General features: G+C 45.7%; 1 protein-coding gene across 1 annotated transcript in view; it reads right to left on the bottom strand.

Moving 5' to 3' along the window:
• The window catches only part of LOC142576220 (uncharacterized protein C05D11.1-like), a 128997-nt gene that overhangs the window by 77431 nt on the left and 27278 nt on the right, over window positions 1-24288 (bottom strand). The window contains exons 5-7 of the mRNA XM_075686243.1: window positions 9347-9469; window positions 7665-7805; window positions 5375-5485 (exon numbers count right to left, since the gene is read on the bottom strand). Coding sequence (XP_075542358.1) covers window positions 5375-5485; window positions 7665-7805; window positions 9347-9469 — 375 coding nt within the window. The remainder of the gene's footprint in view (window positions 1-5374; window positions 5486-7664; window positions 7806-9346; window positions 9470-24288) is intronic.

Genomic DNA, 24288 nt, shown 5'->3' with positions numbered 1-24288 from the left:
GACTAAGCTAGCAGCGCTCAGTTGATCTGCCAGCCCCACTGGCAGGGATGATCATGCACCTACTTCTATGCACATGTTGGCTTCTCACGGGATAAGTGTGAAGAAATGCAACTCATGGGTCCTCTACAAAACACAAGCATGGGTTTGCGGGCACACTACTAAGGTCACAGATTCTCACACGTGAATGCAGTCGCATGAAAGGCTGGAATGGCACGAGACTCTATGACTGTGGTGGCTTCAGATATCCTGAGGATGAAGTTAACAAAATCCAAGCTGTCTAACTAAAAAACTGGCCTGAAAACGAACCTTTCACGGTCATGCTAAGTGTTTTGGAGCAGCTTGTGCGCAATAGACGACATGTATAGTTCCGCAAACAGGCTTTTTCCCACACAGCTAACTTGCCCTAACCAAGATGGCCACAACGCCACTAGTAGCACTGTTACAGCAGAGACACGCATCTTGAAAGCTTGGACAGTGCGGAGAACAGAAGGCAGCAGAAATGATGTTACTAACCCACATGTTCACACCTAAATTACGATTCTAGCCTGAGGTATGCCGTGTTGGTTAGGTCACAGAAGGTGGGTGGTGAAGTGTACCTGCAGGTTTTGCTTTTTTACTAGGGGCAAGTGTATTTTTGATGTCATGAAAGCAAATAGGATATTACAAACTAACTATTTGTATTCAAAAACGAACTATTTGGTATTTTCGAACATTCTAAAGTAACGAAATATTTTGCAACAACCGAGTGTTAAAAGTCTGGTTACTCCAGAAGTGAAACAACGAAACAATGACAAAAGTTTTCAAAGCAATGCAGACACAAAATGGGTAATTCAAGCTATGTTTATGGTTTCGTAGTGGAAGTTTATATGACAACCTATGATTTTTGCTTGTAGCCTGTCATTTACTGTTTTTGCTAGTCTAGTCACATAGCAGTTTTACGCATGTTTTCCTTGTAACAGGCCTTTTTACATATGTCTATGGCACAGAAGTCCTGAAGTAGCTTTTTTTCTTTTTCCACAACTTCTGATCTTTTTTTTTTACTATCATTTATTAAGTGTTTTTGAAATGTTAGACATACAGCAGCCATTAATTCTTGGAAAGATTGTTTGCAGCAAGGCTCTAAAAATGTTGAGAGGCTATTCGTGCAGATTTTTAATAAAAATGTATGACCGTGTGTACAGAACGGATCTTTTCTGATAGCTGTCTTTCTTGCACTAGTCAGTACAGGCATGGTACCTAATTATACCTAATCAAATATTCCTGTTGTAAACATATGCACCTGCATTTGACTATTCAATATTTAATACCTTTACCTATTTGGCACAGCTTGGTGCAGCAAGTAGCAAATGTACCACTTTGGTACAGAAGGCACAGCTCTCTACACAGCCCCTGTTCAAGGCACAAGGGCATAGCCTGATCCCCTTGCAAACACATCTGTGTGCGTATACAGATTTTATCAATATACAAGCCTGTTGCTGCTTCATGGTTATGGGAATACACAAGAGTCCTTGCAACATGTTTTCACAAGTAAGAAGAAAGGAGGAAATGGTAAATAAGACAAGAAACAAGCCAATAAATATTGCACACACTATGCAAAAGAAACATCACTTCAAGTCACTCTGGACACACTAATAGGAAGCCCCCACAGTTATGCAATCTGAAATATTCAACTCTGCCTGCTTGCAAGCCCGCCCAGTGTAAAGTCACCACAAGATGAGCATTTACAGTGGAATTTTAGTCATAGTCTCAATACACCTCAAGCTTGCACAGGGTATTTTCCATACATTTCATTTAGCAAAAAGGACCCCTCACCAGGTTTAGTAGTTGCAAAGAGGCAAGCACAGAAGTAAATCATGCAAAACAATTGAAATTTAAAACAAAAACCTGCGCACCCTTCCTTTCGAGGGACCCCCACATCCAGTCACAGAGTCAGGGTCACACAGCACAAATGCATCTACGTAAGGCACGCTTGTGTGCAATGTCACCAATTATGGCACACGCATTTGGTAAATCATCCAATGCAGAAATCGCAACACTGCCCCTGGAAGTGTGTTGCGCAGCAAAAAAGGAAGAGAATAAATTTTAAGAAAGGAGGCGGAGCTTGTGACAAACATGATGCAGTTCTTCGGCTCCGATATAGGAAATGGCAAGGGAGGAATGTTGCTTGTGGATGCTAGTCAACGGAAACTGCGAGAGAGTCTTCATTGGCAGTTAAGCTTGCCTTCTGGCAGTATGTCAACACTGCTACATTTTAATTTCTTTTATACCCTTTAATAAGAGCCAACATGAAAACTAATTGCAGTTGAACGCTCCCTACATGACTCCTTACAATTTACAGTATACTATAAACAGAATTTTCAATGGCACTTGGAGAGGGATGCTTTAAAGGGCCCCTCACCAGGTCTGGCTATTTTGAGCTGACAAGCGCAGAGCACACATTGCGCGATAACAATCATGTTTGCAAAGTAATACATCGCTACACGCCCCGGAAAGATGTGAAATTTCAAACCGAACGCTGTTTTTCCTTCTCCTCGCGGCTGCCACGCTCCAAGCCGGAGGATGACGTACTCTTGTGCCTGCGCCTATGTAAAGGTGTCCACAGTGTGACGTCACCCGTGGTGACACGTGACTTCGAGAATTATTCAAGACAACATCTGTTATCTGTGCGATCTGTTGTTTGAATTGACGAATTTAAGTTTAGAGAAATAATAAAACACACAAACGGAATGTCTGCGTGTTTTTTGTTTTACTTCACACCGAAGCAAGAGAGATGTACTTTCACTTTGTCTGCTTGTTCCCGCGGTCATGCGGTCACGTGCGCAGGTACCAAAAGTATGTCATTTTCTACCGTGTTCCAGCGCGGGATCATGCTCTGCGATTCGCTTGTTCTGCCTCAGTATTCGTGTTGCACTGAATTATACCGCTAGTCATGTTTCCTTGTGCACAGCGTGCAAAATCGTGCACTGCGCGAATGAGACAACAGCCTGCGCGTGACGCCGTCAATAGAAGTGCATAGCGCCCGGGGGGGTGGGGAGCCCGAGGAGAAAAAAAAAATGAAGGCGGGGCCTGTGATGTATGCGCCATGCGATCCTCGAAGTCAGGTATGGGAGAACGCAGGGAAGGAATTTCGCTTGCGGAGGCAAGACAGAGCGAGTGGAGAGAGCGTCTTGCTTGGCAGTGGAGCCCACCTGCTGAAATCATGGGTTTGTGGCACTGAAGTATTTCTATCTCAGCTATTAATGCGTCGATTTGAAAATTTTTTGCGGCAGAATGCTCCCTAGAGGACACGTAACAACTTAACAAAATTTGCTATGGGGCCTGGTGAGGGGCACCTTAAGAGACATATAAGATTGTTTTGGATTTAGAAATGACAGCACATGGGTTCATGTGAAAGCATGAGAAATCAGAGAACATGATATTAAATTGTGGTGATTAATATCTGGCTAGACCACCTTTTTATTTAAACAGATATATTAAAGAAGTGCCTGTGACAGCACTGTTCTAACTTTTCAGGTACATTTCTGGAAGAGGTGAAAATTATTAGGGATGTGAAAATACTTGATTATACCCAATACGAATCAAATAGTAAACATTAAAATAATTTGATTTGCAAACCAAATATTTAACTTCAGTTTTTTGAATATTGCGGTCTCTGTCAGTACAAGGTTTGCCCAGGTTAACAGAAGTGATCGAAACATTTCCCATATGTGACATGGATTGAGGAAACGGTAACAAAGGCAGCGCTTAAAGCACAAAACCATGTGCAAAAGTTGGACCGATTAGCCACGGTACAATGTGCAGATCATATTGGATATGAATGTTCACGCACACAGTTTGGAGCTTTAGAACTTGCTACTCGCACTAGCAGTAGTTGCCGGCTCGTTGCCCGTGGACCCTAACGCCACTTCAATGGTTGTCGAGTCCATACGCGTGATCTTGGGACCGTTCACCGATGAACCACCCATATGAACATATTAGCAACAAGATTTCTGCGTCGGCTTGCAACCTGTTATTACACTGGTCAGCAGTGAATTTTCATCAAAGGCATACTGCCTAGGTCACTAAGCATAATCGGCGCTGCTTCGTTGGGTGTCAGCCACTGAAGTCCTGCTTTGGTACTGAATTGTTGCAGATATATTCACAATGACTGCATGACACTTGGAATGCTGAGAAATCACCTCGCCAACGAAAGTGCGTGTATGGAATGACACCAAGGCTGTTCATGACTGCCTCTCATTGCGGACACTGTCTGTAGACACACATAAGTCTATTCTTGTATCTTTTAGCAACCCGTTCCAAGACTAGCTTAGAAATTACACGGCAGGTGCAAAAGTGTCAGATGACTAGTTGGTAGACATGGACGGAGTGGGGCCCATTGCATGAACTTGCCACGGGCATCCCGACTTCAGAGCCTTCAACAAGTAGTAAACAAAACCCAACGCAACACCTGCTGAAAAGGCAGCTGTTCTTTACTGTTGGCACCGAACATGGCTGACCTGTGCTGCACATACGATGTCTACGCATAGAGTGGTAAGGTAGAGGACATGATCCACGGTCCATGCCTTTATCTGTCGTGTAAATTGGCCTTAGGGAGCCGACTATAACCAAGATTAGAACTAGCTTTGAGATACCCATTTCCAAAGTCAACCAAAAAATTTTAAAAATGCCTTTGTGCTGCAGGTAATTTTGATGCAAATTGCTAGAGGAAGTACTGAAGGTGAACATTCAAGTAAAATCAATCTGGTTGGGGAATACTTGAAATTAGACAAATTAAGTAAATATCAACTGCATAAGTTTATTATATTTAATCCTAAATTTCAGAGTCCCTCCGACTCCATCAGAGGTGGCTTCTAGAAGCCACAGCAGCATTTTATAGATCTGGCTTGTGACACTGGAAGTGGTTTCTTCTTGTGGCAACCTTGCATAGTTCCTGCATGTAAGGTTGGGGACAATGCAATTGTCCTGGTGGCAGCCTGACCATGCTACGACTCAAGGTACAGCCTCTTCCAGAGGTTCCTCTCAGTCACAAGGACGATGGCCCCACCAATATTAACTCTCTAGTACAGTGTCTCGCAGTGTTCAGTGTTTGGCCACCACACTGCGCTGGCTGTCCGTGCAATGGAGTTCATTTCTGTGCTGCCACAATGCTTCGGAAAGGTTTGCCTCCCCTACATAAGTCGGGGGGCAATCATTGTAAAAGGTTTTGTAAATACCGCTGCGTAACTGTTTAAGGGGCTGCCACTCCATCAGCTTGGGGAAGAGACATCCAGGTGAATGAGTACTAAAATTATGATATTCAATTTGTGTTCAAAACTTTCAATACTCGCATACTAGGCAAAGCCATGTTGAGCAGAGTATATGCTTTGGCACGTACCATGCTGCAGTATGGATCTTCTGTCTCAACAAACAACTTCTGTAGAGGAGAGACTGATGTGTCTGTAAGGTAGTCTTGCATGACCAACAATGCTGCAATGTCTTCGTAAGCCTGGAATGATTGAAAAATTGTTTTTCAAAATTCAGTTAGGCGCCTCACAATAAACTCACCTAAAAATTGACCAGACCTAAGCAGCAAATGGAGCCCACAAATCTAAATGTTCACCTTGTTCTCTTGCCTTTTTTGTTTGACAGGTACAGTACACTTGAGTTATTTCGACTCCCGTTAATTCAAATTCAATGCTTTGGTTAATGATCATGATTCAAGGTCCTGGCTGGCACCCATTTCTATGGGACCAAACGCATTATTTAAATCCTGAAATTAGCCTTCACTGGATAACTTGAACTTGGCATCACGCATGCACGCGACCCCAGTGGTGACTGCAGTGGCAACTCCAATAGCAGCAGCGTCCGTCTTTGGCAGTGTTTAGGCTAGAGTGAATATTTCGAGAACACGTCATCTCGCGTTATTTTTAAAAATGACTATTTTTTGCCTGACCCAGGAAGATCTTAAAGCTAAAATCATCGCTAACAATGAATTATTACAGTGAAATCCCAATAATTCAAAATCTTTTGATTATAACTGATGGCTTATTTGAATTGCCCTGTTGGTCCAGGCAAAGTACTATGTATTTGAATAGAAAAACTAGTATTCTGGCAAATGCGAACTCCAAATCCATGCAACAGTTATTTTGAACAAAATTTCTCACTCCCATGTCACATGCTGTAAAAATGAGAAGATAAGATGCTCAGGGAGCCAAGACTGCACAGGAGTGCGCCATCCTTTCTCATCTGGCTTAAGAGGAAGCTTTAGCTCAGGCCCAACTGCGACGTGGCCTATTCAAATACATGTAAAATGCAAAAACATTTTTCTGAGATAACCCCTGGACCGATTTTAATGAAACTTGTTGCATTTAAGAGAGAAAGTTAAATTCTAGTGACTGTTGGAAGCAGAATTGCAATTTAGGGCTTGAATTTTGTTAAAAAGATTTCCAAATATTCAACAGTTTAAAAAAAATTGAAGCACGAAGTTTACAAATTCATAGCTCTGCATTAAGAACAGATACAGTATTGCGGTTCTGTCAAAAGGCATCCATTAGATCATTCCGAGCAGACAAATTCAATATGTCATTTTACATCTTACCTGAATTTATTATGTTGCTTACAAGGGTTCTGCAAAAGCTATATTTCCATAGTACTAAATTTTTTGATAATCATGTGTAACATATCAATTTTGTCCGCTCTAGAAGTACTATTACATGCAATTCACAGAATTGTATTATCATTTTTCGTTGTTGTTACAGAGTTGAAAACTTGATAGTATCGTTTTTTGAAAATTTTTGGTTTTCGACATTTTTTAATCAAAAATTGATGACCTAACTCAAAAATTCGAAACCAACAGTCACTAGATTTTAAGTTTTTCTTTTAAATGCAACAAACCTGGTCAAATTTGGTGCAGTGGTTGCCGAGAAAAACGAATTCTCCTTTTACATGTATTTCAATAGGAGCACCCAAGCTAAAGCTTCCTCTTAAAAGCAGCAGAAAGGAGCTCCCGGCGCATGCTCGCCTAAGCATCCCTACTAGTGTGCACGACATAGTGTGGTTTTCATAAACAGCAATAAAGGGCAGTCTGAGAGTTATGATGATGGAGATTAAGTAAATAAATTTTCATTTAGTGATGGTAAAGTCTGCCGGTTTTTTGTTTTCTTATTGCTAAAATCTGAGGCCTGCTATGCCTTTCTTGCTAGAAAATCGGGTGCACATTCGATTTCCACTTTGTTTAGAAGCTTTATGTCATTTACACATTAGTTTTCTACTTTGAACCCACAAAAAGTGGGTGCATGTTTGATTCGGGGACTTGTTAGAATCAGGGTAAATACTGCCAAATTAATCAGCAGTGTATTTTGTGTTTTTTCTGCCTCTTGTTTAATTCAACCTGTCAGATAAATCTACCAAATTCGTCGGTCCTAAAAAATGGCTGCATATACTTAACACACTCCAAAGTTCTATGCAATGTCACTCAGCTGAAACAGCACAAACACACGCATGCACATACGCACCAACCCACAGCAGTCACACATACCATGGTGGTATATAGCAAATACATTGGTGCCCAAAGACTTCAGTGCAGAACAATAATGGCCGAGTGCTGACACTCCTGTTCAGTCTTTCATTGTTTGCACACTGCTACTGATGTTGCAAAAGGCCAAACTTATAAACATTCAACTTACTTTAAGTAAAGGTCCTCTGAAAGCTACATAAACAAGGCCATGGTCATCATCATCACATGGGTATGGTACTGTTGACTCCAAAGGACCAGTGATGGGTGGTACTGGTCTCTGCCATGGTCGAGTGAATGACTTCCTCTGGCCCTGCAACCCCAATGTTCATGACTGCTTGCCACCATCAGAAATCGGGCTTTTTGACCTCTCTTTAAGCTGATTCAGTTTCTAAATGGCTATCACGTTAGTGAGGTGGCAATGCATTCTACCCAAGATGACAAATTATACAAAGCAGAACAATCAATGGTCCAATAAATAAGAGCAATATACTATCAATGTATTAAAGCCTAATAAATAACACACAAACACACAACAAAATTAAACAAAATTTCCTTAATAACTTTGTAGTTAATAATGTCAGATCACGTGCCTGAACTGTGAAATTGAAGCTGCACATTAATGAAATCTTATTCACTAAGCAGAAATTCTGTGTTGAGCACCAGTTTTAAGAAATAAGTCTTCAACATCTGTGGCAAAATGCATTGATTATTTACAAAGCTTACGGTGAATTTTCGTTTTAATTAGCTAACATCTCTGCAATTTGTCTCGCAAGTAGTATCCATCCCTTAAATTAATTCAGCTGATCCGTCAAAAATGTCAGCAGAAGACAGCTGAAACATTAACCCTTTGAAGGTTTTTGCCGTACATGTACGGCGGCGGTTTTCTGTCCCGCAAGGTCTTTGCCGTACGGGTACGGTTTCGACCCTCCGTTTGAAATTTCGCGCCATAATGACGATGCGTGCTTACTGGGAGGTGCTGCCACCTCTTAGGACTTACAAGAAGCGTTTGAAATTTGTGCTACCTTCTTGGGGAGATAAACAGAACTGATTTCTAGCTTCAGTGCGTCGCGCAGACTGCGGCTACACCGCTTCTGCGGTTTCGGTTTCGCCGCGTGATCGCAACGGAGGCGCGCGAAACGTCATTTTTCTCTTTGTCGGCACTCTCTTGCAAAGGTGGTGGAAGTTGATCTCTATCTTGATTGGCGCTGCTCTTAGCATGTTTCTAACCGCCGCTTGTGAGGTGTTCTCGCTCTCAGCGGCAACGAGCTTTCGGGGTTTCGGTTTTTCCGCGCGATCGCAACGGAGGCGCGCGAAACATGATTTTTCTTTTTGTCGGCACGCTATCGCAAGGGTGGCGGAAGTTGATTTTCATCTTGATTGACGCTGCTCTTAGCTTGCTTATCACCGTCGCTCCCGAGGTATTCTCACTCTCTGTGGCAACGCACTTACGCGAGAGGGTGCCTCAGACCTCAGCCCAAAGCAGCCGCACGCAGAGAAGATGTCATGTGTGCGCCAACCCAACTCTTCGCTCCAGAGAACAACATACACGCATTTTAGGTTGGCAGACTGCGATAAGGCGCTGCGCGGAGACCCGTGTTTCAAGGAGAACCACACTCTGAAATACTATTCAACATTTTGCAGTTCTGAGTGATGCTGGCACCCAAATACTGTTCCTAATTTTTTTTTTACTATTTATTCCCGACTTTATACATCTTGTACATTCAAGATCCGCAATAAAGTAATTTGACCACCTGGGAAAAATTTTTTCAAAATAATTCGACCCTCAAAGGGTTAACAGAGCACTTTCGGCACGCACTGCCATGTGAGTGATGTCTGCCTTGCCAGTCTTACCTTTGCAATGATCTTTCTCTCAAATGGCTCCAGAGCCTTGAGTACTTCTTTGGGAGACACGCTGCCAGCTACAATCACACATAGGTTCTCAGGACGGTAGAAGTTCTTGTGGTACATCTTGACCTGTGCATCAAAATAATAAAACACAATGCTAAGCACAATTTTCCGCTTTAAAAATGCATGCCAAGGAAAACCAGATCATGCATTCTGCTACAGTCGACTTCCATTAATACGGCCCTGATGGGATTGGCAAACTTGGTCAAATTGTTCTGTGGGTCAAATTAAAGAAGAAACAGAAAAAAATGTTGAACCACACCTCTCATTCACTTTGCAGTATTTGCCTGGTTATAACACATTCCTGAGTCAAACACATACCCACTTTTTACAGGTTCAACATAGAAAACTATTGTAGAAATGACAGAGCTTCTAGACACAGTGGAAATTGACGCCACACGCCTACACGGGACGCCGACACCGGATTTTCTACAACACAGGCTCCTTAACGCTATCACATTAAAACTGTCTTTGCAAAGGATTTCCGCCTGCTCAAAGAGCATGTCTATAAGACAGAGTATGGTAATCAGCTGAGCCTTGCGGATACAGGGCGTCAATGCAGTCTCTCCGAATACAGGTGGACATGTCCCGGAATGCATCTTTGTTGAAGTACTTGTTCAAGAGATGCGATAATCTTGGTATACTGGGGCCTTAAGTGACAACAAGGAAACCAGTCAGCCTCTAAATATACCCGCAGAGGTCTCAAACATTTTGTATGTATGAGGGCTTTGACTTACAACCATGTCAACAGCTTGTTAAAACTTGGAGAGCACCCCTGTCTGGTCAATACAGCTTAAACGGACCTCAATCATCTATTTCTGACAGTAGGTGTAGCACACATCATTTTATGAAATAAAATGTTTCTACTGCGCTTTGTTCATTCCACAGTAAAACCTCCTTAATTTGGATTTCATAGGGCCGAAAAAAATACCCAAATTATTCTAATGTCAAATTATCGAGGGTATCAAGAAAACAAACTAATACTTACTATGTCGACATGCCTTTATTTACTGATTGAATTGGCAAGTCCTGTTTCTATTTTGCACAAAAGCAGTGTGGAATAATTCTTGTCATCTCGTGACTGATTTGTACTCGCAGTGATGAAGGCCTCACGACTACCTTCGCAGTGCAGCTGTGGCTTCATCTAAGGCACGCTTTGCGGCCCCGCACAAGTGAGCTGGTTGCTAACAGATTGTCCGTCTATCGCGATATAGCTGCTGCTCTTCATCCTCGACAGCTTCCACCGTGTTTGTGAGATTGCGCACACAGCCATTGAACTGAGTCAAAACAAAACTACTGTTTGCTGCAACCGCTGGGGGCGAAACCATGGCTGCTACAAATGCGATCATGGACACCGACCATGCAGTTCTGAAGATACGCAGCTGATGCGCACAATAAGTCAAAAGGAAGCAACTGTTTGCCGCAATTATTGTGGCTGAAAGCGCAACCACTATCGATGCGATAATGGATGACGACCACGCAGTTCCGATGGCACTCTGCTGATGTGTGCACAGAGTCAAAACGAAACTACTGATTGCTGCAATTGCTTTGGATGAAACTGTGGTCACTGTTTACACAATCATGGATGGCAACTATGGCAACAACGAACTATGGAAAGAAGAATGATGGGTGTAACGTTAAGGGATAAGAAAAGAGCAGATTGGGTGAGGGAACAAACGCGGGTTAATGACATCTTAGTTGAAATCAAGAAAAAGAAATGGGCATGGGCAGGACATGTAATGAGGAGGGAAGATAACCGATGGTCATTAAGGGTTACGGACTGGATTCCAAGGGAAGGGAAGCGTAGCAGGGGGCGGCAGAAAGTTAGGTGGGTGGATGAGATTAAGAAGTTTGTAGGGACAACATGGCAACAATTAGTACATGACCGGGATAGATGAAGAAGTATGGGAGAGGCCTCTGCCCTGTAGTGGGCGAAACCAGGCTGATGATGATGATGATGGATGGCAACTGCAGTTATAGAGGCACACGGCCAACACTGTGTTATGCACTGCATAACATAGGTGAACATTCCAATTTTTACAGTATTTGATTGAATGCTACATTATCTGGCATTTGTTTCAGATTAAACTCCAATATTGAGTGAAGTTTAATAACCTGATGTCAAAGTTCCCAGAATGTGAAATTGAAGGCACAACAAGGCTATCTTTTACCATTCATGGGCAAGGGAGGGCCAGCAACATTTTACTGTGACAGTAAGGTAAAAGAAAGTCCCTAAAGCAGGCGGTGAGGGATTTAAGCAAAAAGTGAGGACATTTACCCACCTTTGACAATGACATCTGCAGTCTTGTGAACAATTTTCCATCTTGGCTATTTACACAGCTTACACGCCTTGTGCCAATTCTACAGTGTGCCCAGTGGAAACCTACTACAGTACACTTCTCATAGCTCTACCGTACTTTTGAATGCTAGTGCATCTATTGTAAATTTCTCCTTGACCTCTCGACTTCAGTGTGGTGCTGCATGACACCAACCAAGATAAAGTATATTTTTTCACGAAGATAAAGTATGTTTTTTCACGATGCACGCTTAAATACTCTTGGACATCTGCCTTGAAAAGGCATCAACAGTCAGTGAAGGAGCGTGGATGCCTGGTCAAAATGGCCCCAGTAAATTAATGCCCCTGAAAGCAAGAAACATCCGAAGTGCCAACTTCACTCTCTGTATGATCAGATAGGTAATGCCACAAGCACTCTAGACCACTCGGTGCCCTTCTTAAATTGAATTATCTAATGCCTGCAAAGAACAGCTGCACCCTCACTATGCTTCTGCTACTGTTGCTACAACTGAGAAAATTGGAGTTCCACGTCATCACATGCCACCCAATAATTCCCTTTCCTTCACATTTTTTTTTTCCGTGCTCCTCTCAACACAATGTTATGCAGTCCCCTGCAATATGTGGACACAGAAGCAAGTGCACATGAACGGGTGCCTGCGCATATGCTAGTCATACCGCGCCAATGATTGCTGGTCATTTATCTTCTCCTAGCATGTGGATGCAGCATTGTATTCACTCGTCACTACACCTGGTTTATCTCCCTTCCCTGTCAGAAGAATACTGCTTTCAGGACATGGTGCAGGCCACCCCCTGCTGCTTATCACTGAGGCATGTGTACGTGCATAGAATACTGCATTTACTCGCACAATGATTGCACTTTTTTGTCAAAAAAATTGATGCAAATTCAAAGGTGTGGTCATTACGAGGAGTAAATTTTCTGTGAAAAGAGAAAAGTTTTTTTTCATCCCGCATTTGCTGCGGGATGACAGTGTGGGACACCAAAACAAAAATGGCGGCCGGCGGAGCAAGCCGAATGCACTGAACACAATATTTGTGCTCTCATGAGTACATTACGTGCATTGAAAAAGTTTCTTCCGTATCAGCAATGAATAATATTGTTAATATCGGCAAGTTTGCGGCACTAACGTAGCCATGTCCACTCCGAGGGGACAGAAACAGAGATGGGCACGCTTAGCTGCCAGTGACATAGAAACACATGGCGGGCATGCTGTAAAAACTGCGGCATTTGTCTTCACTACAATCCTAACACAGCACGTTTCCACTAAGGGTGGGTGAGTATCTTAGCTGTGTCATAAGAGTCGGCGTATGAATAGGGTACACTTCTAACGTATCAATGTAAACATGGCTACTGTTGTTGCTGCTTGCGATTTGTTACATGCCAATGAGTGCAGACGAGAGAAACCGAAAAGCGCCTTTTTTGTTGTTGTTAACCACAACCATTATGAAGCCTACAAACAATAAAGCCAAGGCAAGTTTGGTTGTAGATTTTTTTTCTTTCATGGAAGTGCGGAAAGTGATGAAAGGAATGAAATGGGGCATCTGCTTAAGAATCTGTTTGGTGCGTACAGAACGCTTGATAAGTCTTGAAACCTCGTTCGCGTAGCATTCAACAGCATTTGACAGATGGAAAGCACGATCACCATTAGCTAGACTTGGCACATGACATATCGCTGTGGCAAGTTCGGGGTGCGATCATTATGTGGGAAGGAAAAAAAATCTAACTTTGACGACAAAATTCAGGGGTGCAATCATTAGGCAAGTAAATACGGTAGCATGAACTGCTAAGTGCCCACACTATTCCGGCAGCATGTTTTGGCATGCACCTCTTCGATGGCTCTACTCTCTTCTTCAATGGCGCCACATCTCTGCACTTCACTTGTGCAGAGATGTGCAAGCATCTTCATTGCAAGCATGATCGCAGTATGCTGTTTAGTGCTGAGGTACAGGAGCACCTTACCCCTATTCTACAATGAAACCTCGTTGCTATGAACACCACATTAACGAACTTTTCAGAAATCCCCTGCTGACTTCTTATAGTTTCAACGTAAAAATATTTCAATACTACGAACTTCAGAATAACGAACGTTATTCGGTTTCCCTGTGGTGTTAGCAATGCCTCAGTACTACGAACTAATATTCCAAATTCTGGGGATTCTTAAATTTCCGTATATCCTTCACGACAGCCGTAACAGCAAGCTAGCACACGACAAGGCGCAGAGAGCTGACGTCGCGGTGCATGGGTTCGGAAAACTCGAGACAGCACCCGAGAAAAAAAGAATGCGGATGAGCGAAGGCAAAGACACATCAGGTTTCACGAGCGCATGCTCCGCCCAGAAAAGTGTCACCTAGCAACAGAGATGCGTCTCTTCCTTCTTTCACCCTCCTTTCTGCGGCCATACTAGCTATGTGCGCAGTGAAATGTAACCTCTGTACTCGTGGGGATGCCACATGGTATCGTTTACGTGCGCTTGCGCTTTGACACAGTTCAGGCATCTACCTCAAGCGATATAGTTGCAGTGTCCAAGGCCAGAAATGGTGAAAAACAAACAAAAAGCAAGAAACATTGCGCTTTAGAGGTGACATGGAGCTACCTTTTTGTCGGTAGTTTTCTCGGCGTCAGCGTCTGTTTTGCGCGTGTCACTCTTATTATACAGTGCTTCAATGATGCGTGGTGGCAGAATCTATGGAAAATAGCAACAGTGCGTCCTGAGAGCCAACAGCAACGTTTTGTGGATAGCTCATATGGCGACAACTTGTGAACTGATGGGCTGATGGGTGGAATGGTTAATCTTGGGAATTTCACTATTAGCGACGAGAATTTGGAGTGGCGCCTTCTCGCGAGTGACGTCACGGCCAGGACGCCGCTCGCTCCAGCTCGCTCGGCTGCCGCGCGCGTTCATTTTCTTGGTGCGTGCTTGGGGAATTGGCGGCTTGAGCCTAACTTACAGAAGGTTATTTCAGATTATTTCTGTTGCCATGCGTGGACCACAGTTTCTTCTTTGAAACCGCGTGAGTCATGAAAGTTTGCGACTTGGATATTGCAAGCTATGTAGCGCTGAAGGGGTCTACTGGTCTTGCAATGCATATATGCACCCTGTCTGTTCATAAATTTTGCTTAAAAATATCATCTACAAGTTCAACACGCGAAGGTATTTATGGTGCTCCTCTAAACACTTAACATTCTCTTATTACCTAAGTATGAGAGACATAGCATTTTACAATAAATACCTTGATATTTGTTGTCAACATTAAAAATCTGTGTTAGAAGGACACTACCCAGCGAAGCTTTCATCATAATTCTTATCACTATGGTGAGTTGTTTTTAATCAAATGTGGCAACTGTATTAAGGCCTAAATAGAAGAGACAGGCGTGCATTTTGTGTGAAAAGGTATGGTACTACTATCACCGTTCTCTGAAATAGGCACACAAAAATGCATTGGCTGTTAACACGACGGCGCATCGTGTATAGTATATACACACTTCACGAATACCATAACAGCAATCACATGAAAGAAAAATTCGTGTTTAAGATCGATAAGCAATCAAGCGCAAGCGATGAAATGTGTAATAGTGACCCTCGGTAGCTTTTATCGATGATATGGCACACCCCTCCCGCAACGGAAGCAACCGAAAGTCGTTATGGCGAGGCGCGCATTGTTCGCGAAACCCAGCAGTTCACTGCAACTTCGAATTGAAACCATGAAGTAGCTCTTTACATTACATTTAATTACAATGCCTATAGCATACTCGAGGCACTACAGTGCAGCTTAGGCTACATTGAAATGGAAAATGCAAACGCATTCTGCCTCAACATGTCTCGATCCTGCGTTGTTTAATTACACAGACTAAAAGCTATTTGCTTCGTCAGTGCATAAAAGAAAACCTCGCGTACCCGCCTCTTAAAGAAGACACCCCAAGTCTCACATGAACACTTGACCTCCACTGGAAAACAATGATATCTTAAATATGTGCAACACTACTAACGAATGAGCCTTCGGCTTCTTGCTGGCTGCAGCGAACCGGTCCAAAAGGCATATTTCACTCAAATATTTGACCGGAGCAGCCTGTGCCAGTTCTCCAAACAGATTCATCATGTCTGTTTCTCATGCAAGAAGCAGCAGTAAATTGCTCAAGTGAGTTGAACGTGTAGCACGGAAAGGGAATAAATATTGGTAGATTCCTTTCTGTGTGCTGCAAACAGCTGTAAACCTCAATCAGCTTTGCTTCAAGTTACCGCCATTTAAATTTAACCGGTGAACAACGGCCTAATTTTGAGAACCAGTTAAAAACGCAAGTGGTGCTGGCCGAATCTAAACTGCAGTGGTAGTTAAGTCCTTGTGTTACTGCCCAGGGTTTCTGTGAATAGAAAAATTCCACATTAAACCGTGAACTATTCATCGTGAGCAAACATGTTTTAGCGGTTAAAATCAAGATAAATGTTGTAGAAGTCATATATAGTCAGCGTTTAATTGTGATACACGTATTGCACCATGGTGGGTATGGAATCTTAATTAGATTGTTATGTTCTGTGCTTTTGTATCTATGCTTTTATTATTCACATGACTTACCACTGGAAAGTGTAGATCTGCGCATGAAAAACCCATAATGGGCTCGCTGAGCTCCCTTGGGTGGCACTATAGCGTTGCCTTCGAGAAATGTATTGTCGTCTAGGAAATAAGCTCTTTGATTACATTTTCGCAAATAGAGGCATCGTAAAATATATATGTGAGAGGCCCCTCATAAGTATACAAGCATTGGGAACGAGAGCGAACAAACGGAAACACTGTAGAAGGCGTCCGGACACCGCCCAAACTGTAGCAGACGACAGGCGCGAATCCGTGCCCTGACGTCACGCGAGCGGCGCTCGCAGCGCCCCTCTAGGTCGTTCTCGGGGCTAATAACAATCTTTCAGAATAATGAACAATTTACCACGGTCCCCTGAAGTTCGTTATATCGAAATTTCACTGTGCGTGCTAGATTCTCTCAGTTCTTTCAATTGTTTATTTGCAGATGTAGAACATACAGAAATACCAAAACTGGTTGGACCACAGACTAGTTGTGGGTCCAATGAGAAATAAATAACAATTACAAGTACAAAACAAGTAAGATACATCACGTGCATACACATATTTATCATACACCATTAAATTACACGAGCGTACAAAAGGAAATGCGAAATAATGAAAAGCGTGTTATAGTATTAAACATTGCTAAGTAAACATATAAAACACTAGTTAAGAGGATTACACGCAAATTCCTGCATCATTATGAAGGTTCAAAATATACATTATTAATCTCCACAAAAATGAAACACTACTTAAATGATATTTTTAGCAGGTTTCAGCGAGTTACTAAAAAAGGACATTATGATTGTTCACATTGAAAAGCATTATTCAGGCTAAGCAAGTATTTTTTAAGCACAGATGAAAAATGATGTGCTTGCTTTATTTCTGCTAGTAGTTTATTCAAAATTTTGGACGCTGAAAACTGCAGCAAATGTCCGTAAACAGTCTTAGTTGGAGAAAGATTAGAATTTCCGTACGTTTGATTTCTGGTCGCACGAGAGGATGTGTAAAATATGGAAATATGAAAAGGCAGGTTGTTTTTGACAATAATGAAAACACATGTGCCAATTTTTAATTTATTTATCCTATCATACGGCAGATCATTCATTCTATTAAACAAAGGCAGACTTGGTTCATCGTAACATGAATGGGTTGTAAGGAAGAAGAAGTGCGCCGTGCCGAGCTCCGCAGCCGGATCGCCAGCGCTACTGAAGTGGGGCTCGGGCTAGACGCTGTTCCTGGTGTGACTGGCTAAGCCTACGCTGTTGCGTCTTCTTGTCCGTGTCCTTCGTGTCGTCCACAGCCGTGTCGGACTTCTTTGCCATAATTGGTGGAGGTTTGCTGGGTCTCCTACAATCCTGGAATTGCGCAGCCGGACTCTCCCTGCCATCATGACCACCGAAAGCGCCACGAGCTTACCACCACCTGCTCCCCAGTCTACCGTATGCCCCGGCACGTTCCGCCAGCGGGACCCTCCTATCTTCAGCAGCACTGACGACCACGACGTTGATGACTGGCTGTCATCATACGAACGCGTCAGTCGGAACAACAAATGGGATGACATCACGAAATTGACCACCGTCCCTTTCTACCTCACCGGAATTGCCCACTTGTGATTTCGGAACCACGAAAGCGAAGTCCCAAGGTGGACGGTGTTCAAGACAAAGTTCAGCGAGGTCTTCGGCCGCCCTGCTGTTCAAAAGCTTCGTGCCGAACGGTGTCTGCAGTCGCGCTCTCAGCAGCCTGGTGAGAACTTTACCAGCTACATCGAAGATGTCATCGATCTCTGTAAACGCGTCGATGCATCCATGTCTGAGGGCAATAAAATCAAGCATATCATGAAGGGTATCGACGAGGACGCGTTTCAGATGCTCATTTCAAAGAGCCCCTCTACTGTTGCCCAAGTTATTGAACTGTGCCAAAGCTATGACGAGCTCCGCCGTCAACGCCTCCTCACCCGCCGTCCTGTTCCCCATCAGGAATCGTTGTCCGGCTTGACCTCTCCTTTTCCAGATGCCACCCTCCTCTTGCAAATCAAGGCTTTCGTCCGGGAAGAAGTTGCTCACCAGCTCTCCCTCATCTCTAACCCACCAGAGTCAAGTTCGTCCCTTAGTCCGACCCTACGACACATTATAGAAGAACGAGTGTCCGAGGTCCTTCCTCTGGAACGGGCGCCTCAACTCACCGCCCCATTGACTTACGCCGACGCCGTCGCACGACCACGACCACCGACCTTCCGGGCTCCGCCTCCGATGCCTAGCCCTGTTTTTACCCCCACGCCGCGACGACCTCCAGTCCATCGAGTAATTAATCCCTGGCGTACAGCGGACAATCGGCCCATCTGCTATTCGTGCAGTATTCCCAGTGTTACGTTTCGCCTACGACGCGCGGTATAGCCGGCGCGGATGCAGCGGACACCGGGGCTTCGTTCAAAGCGGCGGACATTTTGGCCCGTTCGGCGCCGCCGCTACGCCTCCCCGCCAAGCGCGTCCAGGCATGTTTCAATGCCACGTGTCTTCGTGTGCGCGTGTGTGTGTGTGTGCATGTTGGTGCCCACGCTTGTCAAAGCGCGGCAGCCGGGGAGAGGAGCTCCCCCAACTGTGAAGCGAGGAGGTCTGACCGGCGCCGGCCCGGCGGATGCGTCACCTACTCGTCTCAACGTGCCCGAGCGGCGCCGTCACGTGCACCTCTATTGAGGCGTTCCTTCTTGCCCTCAACTGCGAGAGTATAAAAGCAGCTGCCCCCGGACGCCAAGAGAGAGGCTCCGATTTCTTCTGTTGAGTTACGTGCTCTCCCGTCTCTCCACTTCGGTCGACCTGACCGGCCGCTCTTTTGCGATGCTAGAATAAACAAGTTGTTCTGTTACCAGTCGACTCATGCTTTGCCGGGACCTTCGGATGCTTCCAGTTGTGCCTCAGGCCGCCAGGCCAACGCTACCCTTGGGGCTTGCGACCCAGGTGCAACAACGGGCGTCAGCGCTGAGATTCCAACAACTGTTGGCAGCGGTGGGATCGCGACAACGGAGGCCAGCAGCGAAGATATGCGGTTGACTGTATGCTGAGCAGCACAACGACCATCCGGGAGCAGTGCAACGAGCCCTGTGTGATAACTGGTTGCCTGCAGCGGAACGACTGTGCTGAATTCTTGGCTCCGAGGTTTGGTGAGTGCGGGACTTTCTGCTTCTGAGTTTTGCCAGGCTTTTGTTAGTGTCAGAAACAGAGCTGGTAATTGTGGTTGTCGTTGCTGCCGGGTTAGTTTGCGGCAAGACAATAGTAGGCAGTAGAGAAAGCAGCATTCAGAGCAGCCATGGATTTGAAGTCGTTGCGCAAACCGAAATTACTGGAGCTTGCAAGAGAGTTGGGTCTGGATGTCTCAGACAAACTCAGAAAACCAGAACTGCTAAGGGCTATTCTTGGGTTAGAAGCGGAGGATGACGAGCTGTCGGAATGCCTTGAGACCATTGAGGAGAGGGCAAAAAGACAGGAGCGTGAACTTAAAGAACAGAAAGAGAAAGATGAGCGTGAACGAAAAGAACAGAAAGAAAAAGAAGAGCGTGAACGTAAAGAACAGATAGAACGAGAGCAACAAGAGAAAGAAAGTGAGCGCGACCGTCAACACGCTTTGGAAATGAAGCGTCTCGAGTTAGAGATGGAACGCGCTCGTAATGGAAGTCAGCCACACGGTGCAGGAGAACGAGTATTGTTCAAAATGACTGACCTGATGCGGCCGTTTAAGCTTGGAGAGGACATTGGTTTGTTCCTGGTTAACTTTGAGCGAACGTGCGAGAAGCAGGGGTTCTCTCGGGAAACGTGGCCACAGCGCTTGCTCACTTTGTTACCCGGCGAGGCGGCCGACGTAGTCGCTCGCTTGAATAGAGACGAGGCAGAGGATTTCGACAAAGTGAAATCGAGTCTGCTAAAAAAGTACAGGCTGTCAGCGGAGGCGTTCCGTCGGAAGTTTCGGGAAAATGAGAAAGGCAAAAGTGAGTCATATACAGAGTTTGCCTACAGGCTTATGTCAAACATCCAGGAGTGGCTCAAAGAAGAGAAAGCGTTTGGTGACCACGAGAAAGTTCTGCAGTGTTTCGGGCTGGAACAGTTTTATAGTCGGTTACCTGAGAACGTGCGGTACTGGGTCTTGGATAGGCCAGACGTTTGTACGGTGGCTAAAGCCGCCGAGCTAGCCGAGAAGATTGTGACGCGTCGGGCTCGCGGAGCTAAGGACGGTCAAAAGGGTGAATTTGGCTCGAAGTTTGAGAGGCCAAAGTTCACACCCATGAGAGCAAGGGGCGACACACGTAGTGCGGATGCGAGTGAAAGCAGTCCGACCGAACGTAAGGAGACGGCGGCAGCCGAAGCCGAACGCAGAAAGCGGTTCGAGACGAGGCAAGCGCGCGTGTGTTATACGTGCCAGAAGCCGGGTCACTTTTCGGCGCAGTGTCCGGAAACAAAAACAAAAGTCGTGTTTTTGTCATTATGCAGCACTGACGAGAACATGAAGCTTCTCGAGCCTTACATGCGAGACCTCCTCGTGAACGGGAAAGAGTGCCGAGTGCTTCGCGATTCCGCAGCTACGATGGATGTAGTTCACCCCTCTTACGTAGAACCCGATATGTTCACGGGCGAGTGCGCATGGATCAAGCAAGCCGTGGAAGCTCATAGCGTGTGTCTGCCCGTAGCAAAAGTGCTTATTGAAGGACCTTTCGGAGCGCTTGAGACGGAGGCCGCAGTGTCATCTATGTTGCCCCCCCAGTACCCGTACCTATTTTCGAACAGGTCCGATCACCTCCTGCGCAAGAAGGGGCTTTTGTTTGGTGAGGCTAGCGTTCAGGCCTTAACCAGATCGAAGGTTCGGGAGCTCGCTGCAAAGGCGGTAGTTGCGGGGCCGACGTTGTCGAACAATGAGAAAGGGTCAGAGGCGCAGCAAGCTGATATTCAGAGCACGCCCGAACTGAATAAAATTGAGCCTGTAACGTTAAAGGCACCAGATACTGGAGAGGAAATTACCGATGCGGGAAAGTTAGAAGAGCTATCTGCAGATTTGCTCATCGCGCCTACGTCAGACGGACTTAATAGGTTGCTAAAAGTCAGCAGGGCGGCTTTGATAGCCGAGCAAAAAAAGGATGGCAGCCTAGAAAACATACGCTGCATTGTCAAGGAAGGTATCGCCAAGAAAAATGCTCGCTTTGTGGAAAGAGGTGGGGTCCTGTACCGGAAGTATCTAGACCGCAGGGGAGTGGAGTTCGATCAGCTGATCGTTCCTCAGTGCTACCGTCAGGATCTGTTGCGCTTGTCGCACGGGGGTTCGTGGTCCGGACACCTAGGAGTTAAGAAAACTAAGGACCGTCTCTTGCAAGAGTACTATTGGCCAGGGTGTTTTCGGGACGCAGACCACTTTGTGAGGACATGTGACACCTGTCAGCGGGTGGGCAAACCAGGGGACAAATCGAGGGCGCCGTTGAAGTTGGTACCTATCATTACGGAGCCTTTTAGACGGCTCGTTATTGATACAGTGGGACCTTTGCCGGTAACAACCACGGGGTACAGACACATTTTGACTGTGATCTGCCCAGCGACAAAGTTCCCTGAAGCAGTGCCGCTTAAAGAACTCAGCTCAGTTGAGATAGTCAATGCACTACTGTCCATATTTGCGCGAGTTGGTTTTCCTGCGGAAATCCAGTCAGATCAGGGCACGGTGTTTACGAGCGCTTTGACGACAGCCTTTCTCGAAAGGTGCGGGGTAAAGCTGTTACACAGCTCAGTATACCACCCACAGTCGAATTCCGTTGAGAAGCTCCACTCCGTCATGAAGCGCGTGTTCAGAGCATTGTGGTTTCAACAACAAACTGACTGGGAGCTGTGTCTGCCTGGGGTGATGTTTGCACTAAGGACCGCGCCGCATGCGGCTACGGGGTTTTCGCCAGCTGAGCTGGTGTACGGTCGCTCGCTGCGGTCTCGCATGCTTCGAGACGGATCACTGCCCTCTCCAATGGCTGCAGAACATCTCTTCCACAAATGGCCGCCTCCTGCGCTGGGGCCTCGCTTTGCAACAATATTCCTTTGAGGTGCGTTACAAAAAGGGGAGTCTCAACGGTAACGCCGACGGCTTAAGTCGAAGCCCTTAACGTGGGAATCAGCCTCAAAATTGTTTGTTATTGATGTTTTCTTCCTGAGGCAGGATTTTTAACATATTGCTTTTGTTTAGTGTTTCAAAGTGATGACGTGCTTTCTAGTGCAATTTTCCAATTTGTGGACGCGTTCTGAGTGCTGCTAGACTACTGTAAGGAACTAGGCAGTGGTATAAAAGGGGAAAGAGCCTGGCAGGACTTGGTGAGGGTTGTTTCGTGCTTGCTGACTGAGCGGTTGAGTTTCGGCGTAGTTCTAACGCTTGCCGGGAACGAGAACAAAATGTCAACTCTCCCGAAGTCACTTTGCAGTGTCCTGTGTGAACCTGAACGAGAGAACGAGGCCTTCTCTGTGCGCTGCACTCAAGAAACGCCGAAGGACGACCGACTTCGGTTGTGAGCATCATCGAGCGACATCCCTCCGGACAGCGGATGCAGTCCCCTGACCATCGGGATCTCCTTCCCCCGGCGGGGCGGTCTGTTACGTTTCGCCTACGACGCGCGGTATAGCCGGCGCGGATGCAGCGGACGCCGGGGCTTCGTTCAAAGCGGCGGACATTTTGGCCCGTTCGGCGCCGCCGCTACGCCTCCCTGCCAAGCGCGTCCAGGCATGTTTCAATGCCACGTGTCTTCGTGTGCGCGCGTGTGTGTGTGAGCATGTTGGTGCCCACGCTTGTCAAAGCGCGGCAGCCGGGGAGAGGAGCTCCCCCAACTGTGAAGCGAGGAGGTCTGACCGGCGCCGGCCCGGCGGATGCGTCACCTACTCGTCTCAACGTGCCCGAGCGGCGCCATCACGTGCACCTCTATTGAGGCGTTCCTTCTTGCCCTCAACTGCGAGAGTATAAAAGCAGCTGCCCCCGGACGCCAAGAGAGAGGCTCCGATTTCTTCTGTTGAGTTACGTGCTCTCCCGTCTCTCCACTTCGGTCGACCTGACCGGCCGCTCTTTTGCGATGCTAGAATAAACAAGTTGTTCTGTTACCAGTCGACTCATGCTTTGCCGGGACCTTCGGATGCTTCCAGTTGTGCCTCAGGCCGCCAGGCCAACGCTACCCTTGGGGCTTGCGACCCAGGTGCAACAACGGGCGTCAGCGCTGAGATTCCAACACCGGTCACGTTGCACGCCTGTGCCGCCGCCGTCCACTTCATCCACGTGACGACCCACGCACAGCCGCGTACGACCATCCGTTGCCTTACGCTCCTGACCACGATTTACCCCTTCCCATTCCCTTCCCCTTCCATTTGCCATAGGGTAATTATTCTCAGTGCTCGTTTCTGAAGTTTGCGTACATGTTCAAGATAAGTTTTGTATGGCGCAGCCCATGATTCGTTACAGTTTGTGATGTGGCTATGGATGAGTGCAAAATATAAAATATGCAGGGTGTTAGTATCGAGATAATGACGTGCTTCTGAGAGTGCATAGCATCCTGTACGAGCTTTGTGCAAACTGCGCTTATTTGTTCTTGCCAGTGCAGATTGCTATCGAAAATTGTTTATTTGTAGATATAATGATTTAGCAGGCAAGATATAGTGAGGCGTACGAAATACAGTCGAACCCACTTATAACAATATTCAAGTGCCATGAAAATTCCATTGTTATAACCGATAATTGTTATAACCAGGTTGCACAAAAAAATTAAAATAAAGGGATGGCAGAGCTGATACGAAAAAACTATATAGGCAGGGAGGCCAGTGCCCCTTCCCACCACCTTCCTCCGCCCGGCTGCCGATTGTGTTCACTCGTATAACTGCTTCCTGGGTGCTACAATCATGTGTAACAAGTCGCGGCTGTCAGCGTTAAAGAATGGCACTGCTATAACAACTGCAAAGAGGTGTCACAGGTGGCAAGCGATATGCGAGCACTGCTGAGGGGTCGCATTGGT

Source organism: Dermacentor variabilis, chromosome 1 (genome assembly GCF_050947875.1).
Source record: "Dermacentor variabilis isolate Ectoservices chromosome 1, ASM5094787v1, whole genome shotgun sequence".
Taxonomy (NCBI): Eukaryota; Metazoa; Arthropoda; class Arachnida; order Ixodida; family Ixodidae; genus Dermacentor; species Dermacentor variabilis.
Note: the sequence above shows the minus strand (reverse complement) of the source record. Positions and strands in the feature narration are given on the sequence as shown.